This window comes from Lithobates pipiens, unplaced genomic scaffold (genome assembly GCF_037356315.1).
Source record: "Lithobates pipiens isolate NorthernLeopardFrog02 unplaced genomic scaffold, aLitPip1_a1.2 Scaffold_8, whole genome shotgun sequence".
Classification (NCBI taxonomy): Eukaryota; Metazoa; Chordata; class Amphibia; order Anura; family Ranidae; genus Lithobates; species Lithobates pipiens.
Genome location: NW_027507903.1, coordinates 509,741,069 through 509,757,073, shown reverse-complemented (window position 1 = coordinate 509,757,073; position 16,005 = coordinate 509,741,069). Strand labels below are relative to the sequence as shown.

The 16,005-nt window shown below is 43.3% G+C and overlaps 1 protein-coding gene across 1 annotated transcript in view; it reads left to right on the top strand.

The window, feature by feature from the left end:
• UPK3A (uroplakin 3A) overlaps positions 1-8,720 on the top strand; it is a 40,877-nt gene extending 32,157 nt beyond the window's left edge. The window contains exons 3-6 of the mRNA XM_077469359.1: positions 2,989-3,235; positions 5,857-5,933; positions 6,230-6,362; positions 7,602-8,720. Coding sequence (XP_077325485.1) covers positions 2,989-3,235; positions 5,857-5,933; positions 6,230-6,362; positions 7,602-7,740 — 596 coding nt within the window. The 3' untranslated portion in view covers positions 7,741-8,720. The remainder of the gene's footprint in view (positions 1-2,988; positions 3,236-5,856; positions 5,934-6,229; positions 6,363-7,601) is intronic.
• Positions 8,721-16,005: the final 7,285 nt, after the last annotated feature.

Here is a 16,005-nt window from a genome sequence, read left to right as displayed (position 1 = left end):
ATTGACATCCCTGTTCTGCCTCTTGTGCCTGCGATTGCCACTAGTCATAAGCATTGATTCCCCTGCAGTGCCGCAGGTGTGCCTGCTATCCCACTTAAAGGGGCCAATGTACAGCCATGACTGTTTGTGGGATCCTGCCGCAGTATGATAGCCGCTGGTTGGCAAGCGTTTAAGCTTTTTCTTTTTGTTTAAACACTTTAATAGAAAAACAGATGGCAATAAAGCCCTAGTTGTCTGTGAAGGGTCTCCTTTATCCAGCCATGGTATAATCAGTAGCAGTCACATTCAACTGGATGTTTCAATACTTATCCAAACAGCTTTTTTGGCTATAATGAAAATTGAAGAAGCCAGCTCATTAAAAATGAAGAATTTGCAAGTATGACTACTCTTACTACTAGCCCTACAGAGGTTCTAACTCCTTCACTATATCCAAAAGTGAGAAGCAGTTTAATTTGGAGTTCATTTCAATTACCGTATATACTCGAGTATAGGCCGACCCGAATATAAGCCGAGGCCCCCAATTTACCCCCAAAAAACTGGAAAACGTATTGACTCGTGTATAAGCCGAGGGTGAGACATGGCTGTCCATCCCTGTGTGTCCGTCCATCCCTGTGTGTGTGTCCGTCCATCCATCCCTGTGTGTGTGTCCATCCATCCATCCCTGTGTGTGTGTCCGTCCATCCATCCCTGTGTGTGTGTGTGTGTGTGTGTGTGTATTCATCCATCCATCCATCCCTGTGTGTGTGTGTGTGTGTGTGTGTGTGTATCCATCCATCCATCCCTGTGTGTGTGTGTGTGTGTGTCCGTGCAGCCTTGTGTGTGTGTCCAGCCTACCTGTGTCCCGAGCCGCCGTCGTCCCGTGCCTCCTCTGTCCCGTGCCTCCTCTGTCCCGTGCCTCCTCTGTCCCGTGCCTCCTCTGTCCCGTGCCTCCTCTGTCCCGTGCCTCCTCTGTCCCGTGCCTCCTCTGTCCCGTGCCTCCTCTGTCCCGTGCCTCCTCTGTCCCGTGCCTCCTCTGTCCCGTGCCTCCTCTGTCCCGTGCCTCCTCTGTCCCGTGCCTCCTCTGTCCCGTGCCTCCTCTGTCCCGTGCCTCCTCTGTCCCGTGCCTCCTCTGTCCCGTGCCTCCTCTGTCCCGTGCCTCCTCTGTCCCGTGCCTCCTCTGTCCCGTGCCTCCTCTGTCCCGTGCCTCCTCTGTCCCGTGCCTCCTCTGTCCCGTGCCTCCTCTGTCCCGTGCCTCCTCTGTCCCGTGCCTCCTCTGTCCCGTGCCTCCTCTGTCCCGTGCCTCCTCTGTCCCGTGCCTCCTCTGTCCCGTGCCTCCTCTGTCCCGTGCCTCCTCTGTCCCGTGCCTCCTCTGTCCCGTGCCTCCTCTGTCCCGTGCCTCCTCTGTCCCGTGCCTCCTCTGTCCCGTGCCTCCTCTGTCCCGTGCCTCCTCCGTCCCGTGTCGTGCCGATGGATCGCCGCTCCAGGATCGCCGCTCTTCTCGGCGGCCAGTCTACAATTCAAAAGCCGCGCCTCCGTCCTCCGCCTGTGATAGGCGGAACACTCAATTTCCCAGCAGCCTGTGTTCCGCCTATCACGGACATCCTCTCATACTCGTCCGTAGTATGAGAATGAACGGATGTCCGTGATAGGCGGAACACTGACTGCTGGGAAATTCAGTGTTCCGCCTATCACAGGCGGAGGCGGAGAAGGAGGCGCGGCTTTTGAATTTTAATGTCCGCCGTCTGTCTGCTCGATACGCTGATCGAGCAGTCAGACAGCGGTGACTCGAGTATAAGCCGAGGGGGCACTTTCAGCCTCAAAAAAGAGGCTGAAAATCTCGGCTTATACTCGAGTATATACGGTAAACACATTTTCATTAAATATTAACCATCTTACTGCATACATTCTATAGTTAAATAGAATTGGGAAATATGGTGGGTCACATTGAGTAACATGGGAATCTCTGCACATTTTCATGAAAAGAATGTACTGTATCTTCCAGCTGGTAAGGGGGGGGGGGGGGTAAAAAAAAAGAGTCCCTAGTTCAAACATACACTTGAAGCACTCTATATACTTACACTGTGACCTTACCTTTTTTACAGAAATGCTTGCCTTTCAGAACGCAATAGCACAGAGGGGGGGGGGGGGGGGGGGTCACTGTCCTACCATCACATGGTTAGCACAGCGGCTCCTCCAAGCTGTGTCTGTTGTTGGTTTTGGTGTGGGGGTTTTTTTTTTTTTTTTTTTTTTTTTCCCTTTCTTTCTGTTCAGCCCTGCCAGTTTAAATAGGGGAAAATCTACTAATGTGCACTAGGCCTTACCTTATTGTTGCCACAGAATTAGTTAATTGGTTATGGCAGAGTGTGCATCTCTCGGATCTGTATAGTGAAGAGTGTGTGGACACCTGACAATCTCCCCTACATAAACTTGTTGGATATCAGTTTCCAAAACTATGGCCATTAATATACAGCTGGCTCATTCTTTGTGGCTAGAACAGCCTCCTTTCTTCTAGGAAGGCATAAGTCCTTTATTTTTGTTTGTGTTGCAATGTTTGTTTTTAGTTTTTGATCTAAAATTGTGATCAAAATGTATTAATGGTTTTCATTACCATGATCATTCATTATATTTTTTTGTATAATGTTAAAACAAAAACGCTTAATTATGCTCGACTTGTTGCAACCAAAACAAAGATTTTTATTTTTTTCATCATTACTAATTATTTATTTTAATCTGTTCAATGGAACCCAAAAAAAGTAATTGGCGTTGATGTAAAAAATGGCCACACATGATTCACTATATGGTCAAAAGCAATTTTTCAAAGTGGGTTTTCTGATGGCGACAACATTTAACTTGACCAGGAAATCCCTGAACAAATAATTGCAGGATCTCTGAGTATTATTTTAATGAAAGGTGCCATATTAAAATCCGCTTTTGAAATCACAATAATGGATTTAAAGTTAGTATGAGATTTTAGTGATTGGGTTTACATTTACTTTTATTGTTTTTCAGATGCCACAAACCTCGTACTATCGGCCAACAGCAGGTATTCCTCAACAAACGCTGGAGCCTTAGGACCGTACGTGGCTGCCATTTTTAACAATCCCAATTGCACCAATCCTCCAACGTCATCTCAGATCTATGACCTCTCCCAGGTGCAGGATACCCTGAATAACTATGTTGTTCGGGTGGGGAATGACACCGATTGTTTTAATAAAGACCCTTGCAATAAGGCTCTTCAAAGTAACACAGCATACAGGTATTACTTCATCCACCTTAAGCCTTTGTGAAAAATCCTGGGAGAAAAGGGTGGTAGGAGTAGCCTACTCAAGCTCTCTTTTTGTTTAGTTGGGTATTGTTGCTGCTCCAGAGTCATACATGACTTTTAATGTAAAGAGTGTTATGGCTAATTTGCCTACCTCACTTATATACTTGCTATACATAAAATAATTGATTAAAAAACGTTTATATGAATCAAACCATGAAATTAAGAACGAATGATACCTGTGCGAAAAGGGTAACAATCTAATTTATTTAAACTTTCTATTTTACAGAAAAGAAATGTTAGCGATCATCTCATATAATGTGGATGATACAACCTTAAAAACAATGATGTTACCAAATATTGCTATAATGGTCATACACATCCTTTCAAGAGATTAATATTCTGAGAGAGAGAGAGAGAGAGAGAGAATTGCGTGTCCAGTCCATGAGAGCTTAGGAGATCTAGCATCTCTATAGATATTGGTTTTATGTTGTTAGACTACCTCACTCCTACCAATCAGAACTCAGGGTCACCTCATTGGTTCAGAAGTGGCATTGAATCCTGATTGGCTACCCCTGCAGCCTAATGTTTGTTGGTTGAGTCGCCTCAAATTCTGATTGGTTGTACTGTCAGGCCCAGTTAAAGAAGCATGCTTCCCACACCCGTAAGACCATCGCTGGTGCCTCTGTATCTGAAAACCTAAGTACCTGTTTAATTAATTATCTCTTGATTTACAACCGTCAGCCCTCTTTGATATAACATAAATTAGCATTTCAAAGACTTGTGATCAGGAAGAGGCACTATATCTGAAATGGCCATCTCTACGAATAGGGTAACTTAGTTACTATGCAGACAGCAGACCAACATGTTGGTGTGTTTGAGATGCCAAGAACAGTAAATAGCCCCCTATTCTAGTATACATGTGACACACACACAGAGAAAATATATATAATTTAGAAAGTCCTCACAATGGCTCCCTTGGAGCTCCTTGCTATAAAGATTATATTTCAAAATCTCCACCACAAGAGTATGTATCAAACTAAAGAAAACCTTTTGGATAGAGATTGAGGCAACAGGAAGTGTGTGTGTGTGTGTGTGTGTGGGGGGGGGGGGGGGGGGGTGTTCCCCCCCCCTCTTAGAAAATTCTCTGGAAACCAGTAAAGGAAGATCTACCTTCGCCTTTTTGGTCAGGTGACAACACTAAGGTCTCATGCACATTTGATGCGTGTGTTTGTTTATGACAGAATTAAATCTGGCCGCTGAAACAAGCTCACGTGTTAAATGCACCTAACATTAACACTCGTTTTACAAGCTTTTTTTTTTTTTTTTTTTTTTTTTTCCTGCCCAAACCCTGCTGCTCCTGGACGCACTGGCAGATGATTATTTTTTTCCCTGCTTCTAAATGTTGATAAAAGTCTACGATAGGATGTTTTGCAGCTTTTCCTGCCTCTAAACATTTTGTGTGCATGGGGCTTTAAAAGTAGTTTGTTTTCTTGGCAAGTAAACCAGGACAAATTGAGAGTTAATCTCCTTAAGGGTGAACCCTGGCAGCATTAAAAGAGAAGTATAGTTTTTTTTTTTTTTTTTTTTTTGTTTTGGAATCCTACTTGCCCAAGCAGGCGCAAACAAACTATTTCCTATACTAATGGTTGTGGCTGCTGGCTGCACTGTATAATCTGTATGTAGCCTCAGATGCATACAGTATACAGCCTTGTGTTCCGGATTTGAGACTAGACCACGTGTCCACACTCGGAAAAAGCAGCGCTCAGCTATTAACGGTTATATTTGTGTGCTATCAATGAATACAAAGCTTCCTCTGATTGGCGGGAGAGGGGGACTAATGACGTCAATGATCTCAGTATCCTTGAAAAGAATACAAAGTTACCTAGAAATATGTGGGCGCTGCTCAGCCTGAAATTTATTTTGATGGGAGGTTATTCTAGTGTAAGGCAGGAAGGTCTTGTCTTACACCCAGAACACAGTGCTGTATACTGTATTTAGCTGAGGCCACATACAGCTTTCCCTGTGGATGCATATGTTGGTGTAGGAAAGAGTTTTTGTTTGGGGGGGGGGAGAGAGAGTATTTGATTCTCTGCTGATTTTGTACGTTTGCCCCAGGGCCAGATTAACATAGGGGCTATTGGAGCTGCAGCTCCAGGCCCCTTACCTTAAAGGCCCGTTTAAAAAAAAACTATCAACTTCGAAGGTCCTGGCTTGGTGACCAGGGGTCACATTTAGGGGGTAGGCAGCTGAAGGTCTACCCCACTACTGGTCAAAATTTGGGGCTCCTATCATCTATGGTTCCAGAGATATGGGGCTCCTCGCGCAGCCTGTCAGAAGCTACATGTGGAGTGGCCAGTTTAAATACAAGCTGGTACCTACACTCTGTGTGCAGCAGACTGAGAGGATGAGCTCACAGTGCCTCTCCTCACTTCTTGTCAGGGGCACTGAGCTCAATGGATAGCTACTACTACTACATTTAGAATGAATCCAGAGATTCACAAACACCCTATCCCTTTTAATCCTCACACAAAATCCTAGATTTTATATGGAGGTTTTAAGTTTTACTTTTGGAAATGCCTTTAGTTCTAAACTAATATTCTTTTCTGTTTTAGCTTTAAGTATGCATTCTACAATGGAACTCTTATGACGTATGAGACTGACTGGTCACCTCCCATTACTACAAATCGAGGTAAGAAGGTTCTAGAAGTCAGCCTTGCTTTATATCCCTTAAACCACCCCCGATCTAATATTTCAGTTTTGGCAGGACGGTGCACTTCCTGGCTGCTAGAGGAAGCCACCTCTCAGTTCTGAAGCACATTTTATAATTCACAGATTGGAGTGAGTGGTTCCCAAAGAGGGTCCCACGTTTCTTCACTGACTGGCTATAGTTGCAAAAAAAAAGTTTTTTTTTTTTTTTTGCACCCTTTCTATTTTTCCTTGGAAAAAATCATAACTATTGGTTCACACATCTGTCTGTATTCATAGGTCAAGATCCAGGAAGCATTGATTTGTGGCCTGGAGGAAGGAGCGGTGGTATGATCGTCATCACCTCAATCCTTAGTGTGCTGACTTTCTTTGTCCTAGCGGGTCTCCTAGCAGCTGTTATCACCGATCTTATGTAAGTAGTTTTTGCCATGGACAGTGTTTTCATAATCTGTTTTGTTTTATGATGTGGGTTTAGTGAAACTATCAATAAATGGTTTATTACATTCTGTTCATACTCGCGCAGTCACTATGAGATAAATTTTCTGTATTCTGCAAAAAAAAACTGGTTGATCCTGCTGCTCTCTATCTCCACCTTCTGTTCATGTCCTTAATTCAGTTAAGGATTTTGCAGTTATGGTGGCAACTCTGCACATGCTCCATTTTCAGTAAGTTTCTATACTGAGCATTTTCTTTCTATCAAATCTGAGCAGCCCATGTGACTATAGAGTCACACACAGTGTACGTATACACAGTGGTAAATGACGGCCCACTCCATCCATCCATCCTCCATGCCCACTAACAAGCTAAACACATGGATATGTTGCCAAAATATAATAAAGATTTGATTTCAAATGTATATTTGTATGATAATTAAAAACAGTTTTGATTTATTTTTTATTTATTTTACTCTGTATTCCAAAGGCTTTTTTTTTGTGATCTAAATGCAGCTCATAGTTTTTAATGGGCTTGTACATGGGTATAAACTTGCCATGCATATAGATCCCCCAAAAATCTGTTTTGTTGGTGTGTTATCTATCTTAATTTTTTTTCAGTGGTATTTAAATTAAACCAGTGTTTTACCCATGGCCAGGTAATGGGTTTAAAATGGTCTCCTACAGAAATATATATATATATATATATATCTCTATCTATCTCTCTCTTACCATGCTGGTCAGCTCCTGGAAGAGAAATACACAGCACTTCCAGATTTGGCAGGAATGTGACTCTTCCTCCCTCGCGTGTCGCAATTGGCTGCTCAAGTATCTGGCAATGTTAAAGGGGCTAGAGAGATCCTCAGCCCTCATTAAACGCCTAGTTGTGACTTGCAGCTTTGGTCCTAGTTACTTCAGTGAGCTGTGTGATGAAAAGTATAAGGATAAGATAGGGACAGGATTAAGGTGAACATTTTACAGTTCAAATAAACACATTTCTGGATGGTTACATTTGATTAAACCTTCCGCAAAAACCTAAGTAATTGGTGGCTGCCAGCCCCTATTGGGTCCTCTGCTAATACAGACCACACAACTACTAATGCCCACACATTTGTTGCTGAAAGTAAACTCCTATTTGATTATAATTCATATATTCAGCCATTGCTAATTTTTTTTACTGCGTTTTTCAATGTGTTCTTTGTTATATGTTATCCGGACAGGACTCCAGCTACCGATTTGCAGCCCAAACAACATGAAACGCAGACCTCTCACACTGTGGCTCACAAAACGGAAGGAGGTGTCGAGTATGCCACAGCGCTCAGCGTCTCGGAACGTTACTCCACCAACCCACAAGTTTGAGGATTCTCTTGCCTATTACTGAATTCTCAGTATCTTTGTCAAAGTGTCATGGTTAATAAGGTATAACACGTGAATCTTTAAAAGGGATCAGCCATGTACAACAGTGGAGGTTGCCATTTTGGGAGTTGAGCCAACATAAGAGACGATAGTTGGGAACTGATGATTTCTCTGAGGAATGAAGCTATAGTTTCATGCCTCAGTTTTGTCACAAGTTCCTTCATAAACTCCTAATTTTAACCATTTTGGCTTGGCTCAGAAAAGGTGACAACAGTCTGTAGGAGGTACCACGTGACTGATTATGAAAAAACTCCTGTAAATATGAAACTTTCTTTTCATAATGGGAAGATTAAAACAACACATTGCCATGAAAACTGCAGTTTCTTATAGGATGTTTGTGGGGTGAAGAGCGTGCTGCAGCATTCTAAACATAACTTTGAAGCCATTTTTGTTTTTCTACTTGACAATGGCATTTTCCTCTAGAAACTCTGCTGTACTTGATTGACTCTGATGGCATTAACATTGGACCCTAATTTTTTCCTTATCTGCATATTGTCTATATAAAATGGGGGCATTAATATATGCTGCTGGCCATTTTGCTAAATCTTTTTGTATATTTCAGCAATGTGCTGTGTAGATAGTAAGAGGTTGGTTAGTTGTTTGTGTGTGTGTGTGTGTGTGTGTGTGTGTGTGTGTTTTTTTTTTTTTTTTCTTTTTGTGGTCAGCGTTCATTAGAGAATGAAGTCAAATTCATATATCTAAAATAAATTACTTTTGAAATTATTGGTCTTGTTCAATCAAAGCAGTAACCAATCAGAAATCCTTATTCACTTGTCTACCCACTCTAATCTCGTTTGGCTGTCAAGGGTTGCTGCAAAAACATTCACAATGAGCTGGATAAATGTTAGTTGCTCTTCTGCAATCCTGTTAAGAAATGGTTGCATTTTATGTGATTTTTTCTAAATTAAAATCTGTGTAAATGATCTTTCTCTTGTGTCTCTGGTGATTTTTTATTTATTTTTTTGTGTATGATTTTTTTGCAATTGACAGGGTTGAGAATGCCTGCCTGGTCTGCACATTCACCAGGCTCAGAAAGTAGTGTTTGCAGAATTACAGATTACCAGCAGCAAAGCGGTTGTAAGAATGGGCTGCCCTAGTAAATTTTTAGTTATGCCTAGAGCAAAAATCAAAGGACCCCTTTCATGGAATGTCATGCAAACTAAAAGTGTTTTTATTTTTTTTGATCTGTTAGGGAAAGTAAAATTCTGGGACCTAGGGAGCATAGTATATTTTATGTCCAGAGAGCTGAAGAACCTGCACTTAATCTACAAATATATGCCTGAAGTTGAAGCAATGTTTTTCAATATGTTGGCATTATGTCTCGCATACAATGTTCTGGAATAATTATTATGGACACATTGTGAACTGAGCTGCATTATATATATTGTATTTACCGGTAGTAGCATTTTAACTATATATATATATATATATATTCCCTTTCTTGTTTTTAGGTAGTTTTAACACTTGATATTTTGAGCACAGTCATACACAATATTTTGTTTCTATACAGGTTGCCCCCATACCAGCCACACTCAATCAAAATGGAGTGGGTGCTGTGGGGGTCTGTGGCCAGGGGGTTTATCAGAATCTGGAAGCCCCCTTTTAAGTGGGGCCCCCCTCTCCGTGAATGAATATGGGGTACATTGTAACCCTACTTTACATTCACCAAACAAAGTGTCAAAAATCAAGACCGGAGCCAGTTTTTGACAATTAATTTTAATAAAAACAAAATGTCCTCAACGTAGATTTCATTGTCAATCGTGACGCCTGCCGTACCCGAAAAAAGAAAACGTTCTGCCTGCAATGAAGGCTAAGTACTGAATGCCTGCTTCACCGTTTTGACAGTTCTTAAATGGGTAAGGAGTGGGGCCATCTGGTGACACCACTCCTAGTGAGGTCACCGCCCCAACATGCACCAGTTGGTGACATCACAAGGTGGTGGTGCCACCAGGTGACCCCACCCCTTACCTATTTAATCCCTTCCTGACCAGCCGCAGCTATACTGTGGCAGGATGGCTCCCCTGGGCAAGCCGTCGTAGCTGTACGTCTGCTCTAAGACGACGTAGCAGGCACGTGCCCACAGTGTGTTCCTGGAGCTGACTCACATTGGCACGATGCCAGTCTGGCACCCACGATCATTTGTGACAGAGCAAAAACCAGGATCTGTATGTGTATAAACACACAAATCCCGGTTCTGTCGGGAAAGAAGATAGATCGTGTGTTCCTACTAAGTAGAGACAATCTCTCTCCTCCTCCTAGTCAGCCACATTCTCCCCCCCCCCCCCCCAGTTAGAACACACATGGGGAACAAATTTAACCCCTTCCTTGCCAGCGACATTTATACAGTAATTTTGGCTATTAGATCTGGTCACTGTTCCCAAAAAAAGGGTCCACTGCAATCCAGATTAAAAATCGCAGATCACAGCCATTACTAGTAAAATAAAAAAAGGCCATAAATCTATCCCCCCATTTTGTAGACACTATAATTTTTGTGCAAACTAATCGACATACGAGTGTGTGTGTGTTATTTTTGCTAAAAAAAAAAAATGCAGAATACTAATATCGGCCTAAACTGGATATTTATTGTAGCAAAAAGTACAAAATATTGCTTTTCAGATTTTTTTTTTTTGTTTATAGCACAAAAAATAAAAACCGGAGAGGTGATCAAATACCACCAAAAGAAAGCTCTATTTGTGTGGGGGAGGAACCGCTTACCTGTAAAATCCTATTTCTTTTCTTACATCAGGGGACACGGAGCCATAGTACTTACTATGTTGGTTATAGGGCCATTGATAGGTGATGTACAGTGGCATGCCCTAAGGAAAGAAGTGTACTCCCTATATAACCCCTCCCACTACTGGGAGTGCTCAGTTTTTTTTTTTTTTTTTTGCCAGTGTCTAAGGTGTTGGTCACGAGTAAAGATGTGCTGTGCTGAGCTCTACTGGTAGCAATCCTTGCCGGGTCTAGCCAAGCTGGCCGGATCTGTTCAGATGTCCTTTCATGGGCTAAATGAATGGTACCCAGGCCTTGTGTCCGAAGAAACAAGGTTTTGCTTGCGAACACTTATTTATTTTTTATTTTTTTTGAGAGCGGGACCCTGGGATGCAGTACTTTTTGGTAGTAAGGCCATAAAGTTTTGACTGGCAGGGTGCTGTCGCAGGTCCAGGATTGTGGGTAACCCCTAGGTTCCCCTGTTCCTGAAGGTTTCGGAGCCCACTGTGAAGGCTGAAGATTGGGTTTATCTCAGATAACCCTGCAGCGAGGAAAGGTAAGTGGAGATTTTCTTGAATTTCTCCTTTTTAAGTTATGTTGTCATGCCTATGTGTCACCACTGGGGGCTGTATTGAGCAGTCACTGCCTGATGCTGGAAACAGCGCTGTATCAGAAGCCTTCATTTCTCCTTTCCTCCGGCCACAAGCAGATCCTCTGGTAAGAAGGGGGTCTGGTTCTCCTCCTGCACCCCCAATGTTGTTTTTTTCCCCCCTCAGGGAACTTGTATGCCAAAAGCACTTCTTAAAAAAGACATTACTTGGCGGTAGACTTACACCCCCCCCCCCCCCCCCCACACTCGGCGCTGGACTATATCCTAACAGTGTGCATTCTTTTGCTGGTCGTGCCTCTGCTTTGTGCTTCAGGCCATGAGTGGTAAAGGGACCAGGAACTACTAAGGGTTCTAAAGGATCAATGGTTTCACAACAAGCTAAATCCATTTCCAAAAGAATGTCATCCTCCTCTGAGAGGGATGCAGCTGGTCAGATTGAGCCGTCAGGGGAACTGTTGTTGCAGCTGCACTAGACACTTCAGTCCCTGTATATATCACACAAGAGGTTTTTCTTCTACCATTTGTAATTTGGAAAAAAAGATTGATGCTATGTTATCTCTCCATAGTGGGACCAAAACATAGCAGATCTAGTGCTCAGGACCCTCTTAACGAGGTGTGGGAGGCTGAGGATAAGTTAGATCTTCCCAAAGATTTGGAAGATACTTATTTATCCTCTTCCGAGGATCCTAATATAGGAGTAGCCTCACAAGACAGGTTGCTTGTGCACTCTTACTAAATTGGTTCATTCAACCTTTTTTTGCTGCCTGCAGCGCAGGCTCTTGAGGAACCCACCTCTAATTTGGGATCATTAAAACCTCCCCCATCTGGAGATGCTTTTCCTATTCATTCATGGCTAAAAAAAAGCTTGTGTATTCTAAATGGGAACATCCGAATAAACAATATTATTCACCTAAGAAATTCTCCACACTTTATCCTATGGAAGGGGGGGGTTCTAGCATTTGATGCTGCAATTGCCTCAGTGAACAAGAATCTCACATGTCCTGTGGATAATGCGCTGATGTTAAAGGAGCCAGCAGATAAAAATTTGGAACTTCTTTCTAAAAACCATATGTCTTTAGCAAGTTCAGTAGCGCAGCCGGTTCTTGCTGAAATTGGTATATCCCAGTCCATTAAGGAGCAGTTTGTGGAGATACTTAAAATTCTGCCTGATCAACAGGCCCAGCAAAGTGTTGGTATATAAAACGCACTATGTTTCACAGTAGATGCTATGAAGGATTCTATCATTCAAGCCTCACGGCTTATGCTTGAACTAGTGCATTCTCAGTGTTCTATGGCTGAAAAATTGGACAGCCGAAGCACCGTGTAAAAAGTTCTTGGCCAGTTTCCCCTTTCATGGTGAACGGCTATTTTGGAGAATATCGGGATAAATACATCCAAAGGATCTCGAATGGGAAAAGCCCTTATTTTTACCAGTAAAGAAGTTCAAACATTTCTTTTTAAGCGTGCTGCCTCACCTGTGCCAGGGGCATCAGCCTCGAGGCAGTCTTGACGGCAACCGTCAGGTTCAAGGGGAAGACCCCAAGGGCAGCACCAGGGTCAGAAGAGATCTTGGGGCAGAAAGCCCACAAAGCAGAATGCTAAAGCTCCTTATGAAGGGGCGCCCCCGCTTGCTTGGGTGGGGGGGATGGCTCCTGCAGTTCTCAAAGATCTGGCAGGAACAATGACAGGACAGATGGGTGGCTTCTGCAGCTTCTCTAGGTTACAACTAGCATTCCGATAGTTTCCGTCTCATTGTTTTCTAAATGTTCCCAAAGACCCAGAGAAAAAAGTCTTTCTAGCTCTGGATCATCTGTTATCCCAGTTGGTGATATCAGAGGTTCCCTTAGTGGAACAGGGCACAGGTTTTTTATTCAAACCTTTTCACGATTCCAAAACCAAACAGAGAGGTAAGACCCATTCTAGATCTCAAAGATCTGAATCGGCACTTAAATATCCGATTTCTTTCGATGGCGTCAAGCAGATCATTGTTCCATCCTGCAAGGAGGGGAGCTTTTTTTGGCTTCAATCGATATCAAAAATGCATATCTCCCCATACCAATGTTTCCTGCTCACCAGAAATTTCTACGCTTCGAAATAGAAAATCATCATTTTCAGTTTGTGGCCCTGCCATTCTGTCTAGCCACAACACCATGGGTGTTCTCAAATTCTGGTACCTCCTTTAGCCAGATTAAGGGCTCAAGGCATAACGGTCCTAGCCTATTTAGATGATCTACTTTTAATAGATCATTCAGTCTCAGCTCTAAACCAGAGTCTGATCACATCTGTAAACTACCTGGAATCTATGGGTAGGATACTCAACCTAGAAAAATCCTTCTTAAAACCATCAAGGAGATTACAGTACTTAGGGCTGGTCATAGATACCGTACATAAGAAGGTATTCTTACCCCAGAAAAGAATCTGTTCCATTGCAGGACTAATTCAACGTATCAATACAAATAAAAATACTTCCAATCGGCTGTGCGTGAGATTATTGGGGGAAAATGGTGGCCTCCTTCGAGGCCGTTCCTAACGTGCAGCTTTCACTCAAGACTGCTTTAAAACACCATCCTGTTGGTCTGGAACAAAAGATTCAGGCCATGGATTTTTCCAATACGCTTGGCACTCGATGTACGCCAGAGCCTAAATTGGTGGTTGTTATCCAGAAAAGGGGAAAATCTTTTCTACCTGTATCCTGGAAAGTGGTGACCACAGATGCCAGCCTTCTAGGCTGGGGAGCAGCTCTGGAAGAAGATTCTGTTCAGGGGAGATGGTCAAGGTTAGAGAGGACCTTGCCTATCAACATTTTGGAGAATCGAGCAGTACGTCTGGCCCTAGAATCTTGGACGGTCAGACTACGGGACTGTCCTGTCAGGATTCAGTCCGACAATGCCACGGCTGTGGCTTGGGTCAATCACCAGGGGGGGCACGGGAAGTCGTACAGCCCAAAAAGAGGTGAATCATGTTCTAGCTTGGGCAGAACACAACATTCCTTGCCTATCAGCAATTTTCATTCGAGGAATAGAGAATTGGCAGGCGGACTACTTGAGCCGCCACCAATTATGTCTGTGAGAATGGTCTCTTCACCCCGACATCTTCCTAGCGATATGTCAGAGATGGGGTATTCCGGACATGGACCTATTCGCGTTGATTCGACAACTTTGGGTCGAGAATGCGGGATCCGCTAGCATGCAGAACAGACGCTTTAGTCTTCCCATGAGATCAGTTTTTTTTAAAAAACTGATCTATGTGTTTATTCCAGTTCTGCTACTTCCGCGCCTTCTCCGCAGGAACGAAAGGTGATTCTGGTTGCCCTAGTGGGGCCCAGAAGATCTTGGTTTACGGAGATCATAAAGATGGCAGTGGGAGTCCCTCAGACTCTGCCATTATAGCCAGATCTTCTCGCACAAGGTCCGGTATACCATCCTACCTTAAGGACGAAAAATTTCACAGGTTTGACTGTTGAATCCCAGTAAAGGATCATGGGTGATCTCCTGCAGTAGTGTCTTTGATTTAATGCTAGGAATCCGGCTTCCAGAATCATTTACTATAGAGTCTGGAAGGTATATGTTTCTTGGTGTGGCTCCAGGGGTTGGCACCCCAGGAAGTAGGTCATAGGCAGGATCCCTGATTTCCTGCAAATGGGATCTGAAATGAAGGCCTTGAGTTCTATCAAGGGCCAGATCTCGGACTTGTCAATTTATTTTTTTTATTTTTTTTCAGTGGCCTCTTACTCTCTGGTGCATAGCTTTATTCAGGGGGTAACACGAGTTAATCCCCCTATCAAGGCAACTCTAAACCCTTTACGGTAAATGCCCTTGGTTCTTTTAACAAGAAAGAGATCATCTTTTTGGTTACCATTTCTTCTGCTAGAAGAGTATCGGAACTAGTGGCTCTTGTAAAGAGCTGTATTTGATCATGGATAAGGTGGTTTTGCGTCCGCATCCTGAATTCCTACCGAAAGATATTATTCTTCCTTCTTTCTCCCCAGAGCCTCTATCTAGGGAAGAGGAGGCACTACATTCCCTTGATGTAGTAAGAGCAATCGGAGTCTATTTAAAGGCGACCGCTCAGGTTCGCAAAATGGATGTTTTGTTTGTATTGCCAGAGGGTCCAAATTGTGGACAGACAGTGTCAAAATCTACTATTTTCCAAATGGATTTGTCAAGTAAATGTTCAAGCTTTGGCTTAAAGAAGAAAATTCTTCCTTCTCATGTTAAAGCACACTCATCCAGGGCGATTAGTGCCTCTTGGGTGGTGCATCATTGGGCCTCTATGGCTCAGATCTGTAAGGCCGTGACTTGGTCTTCGGTTCACGCAGTATGAGTCCTCTGGCCTCCTTTTTTGCCCTACTTTTTTGTTGTCTCCCTCCCTTCAGTTGCTATTGCTATGGGACATCCCACATAGTAAGTTCTATGGCTCTGCATCCCCTGATGTAAGAAAAGAAAACAGGTCCCCCCCCCCTTCTTGGTATTGCTTGGCTACAAAAATGAGGACTCCCAGTAGTGGGAGGGGTTATATAGGGAGTACAATTCTCGCCTTAGGGTGTGCCAGTGTCCATGGCCCTATAACCCACATAGTAAGTACGGTGGCTCTATGTCCCCTAATGTACATAAAACAAAAGGATTTTTACAGGTAAGCTGTTTTAAAAAAATCCTGTTTCTTAGAGTACATTACGGGACGCAGAGCCACAATAATTACTGTATGGGTTATATCGCACCTTCCAGGTAATGGACACTAGCACACCCTAGACAGGAAGATCAAGTCCCCATATAACCCCTCCCTTGCCTGGCATACCTCAGTTTTGTAGCAAAGCAGAACACCTGTAACAAAGAGGGGAGGGACCTCTGTGTCCTGTGATGTGCTCCAAGAAAAGGATTTTACAGGTA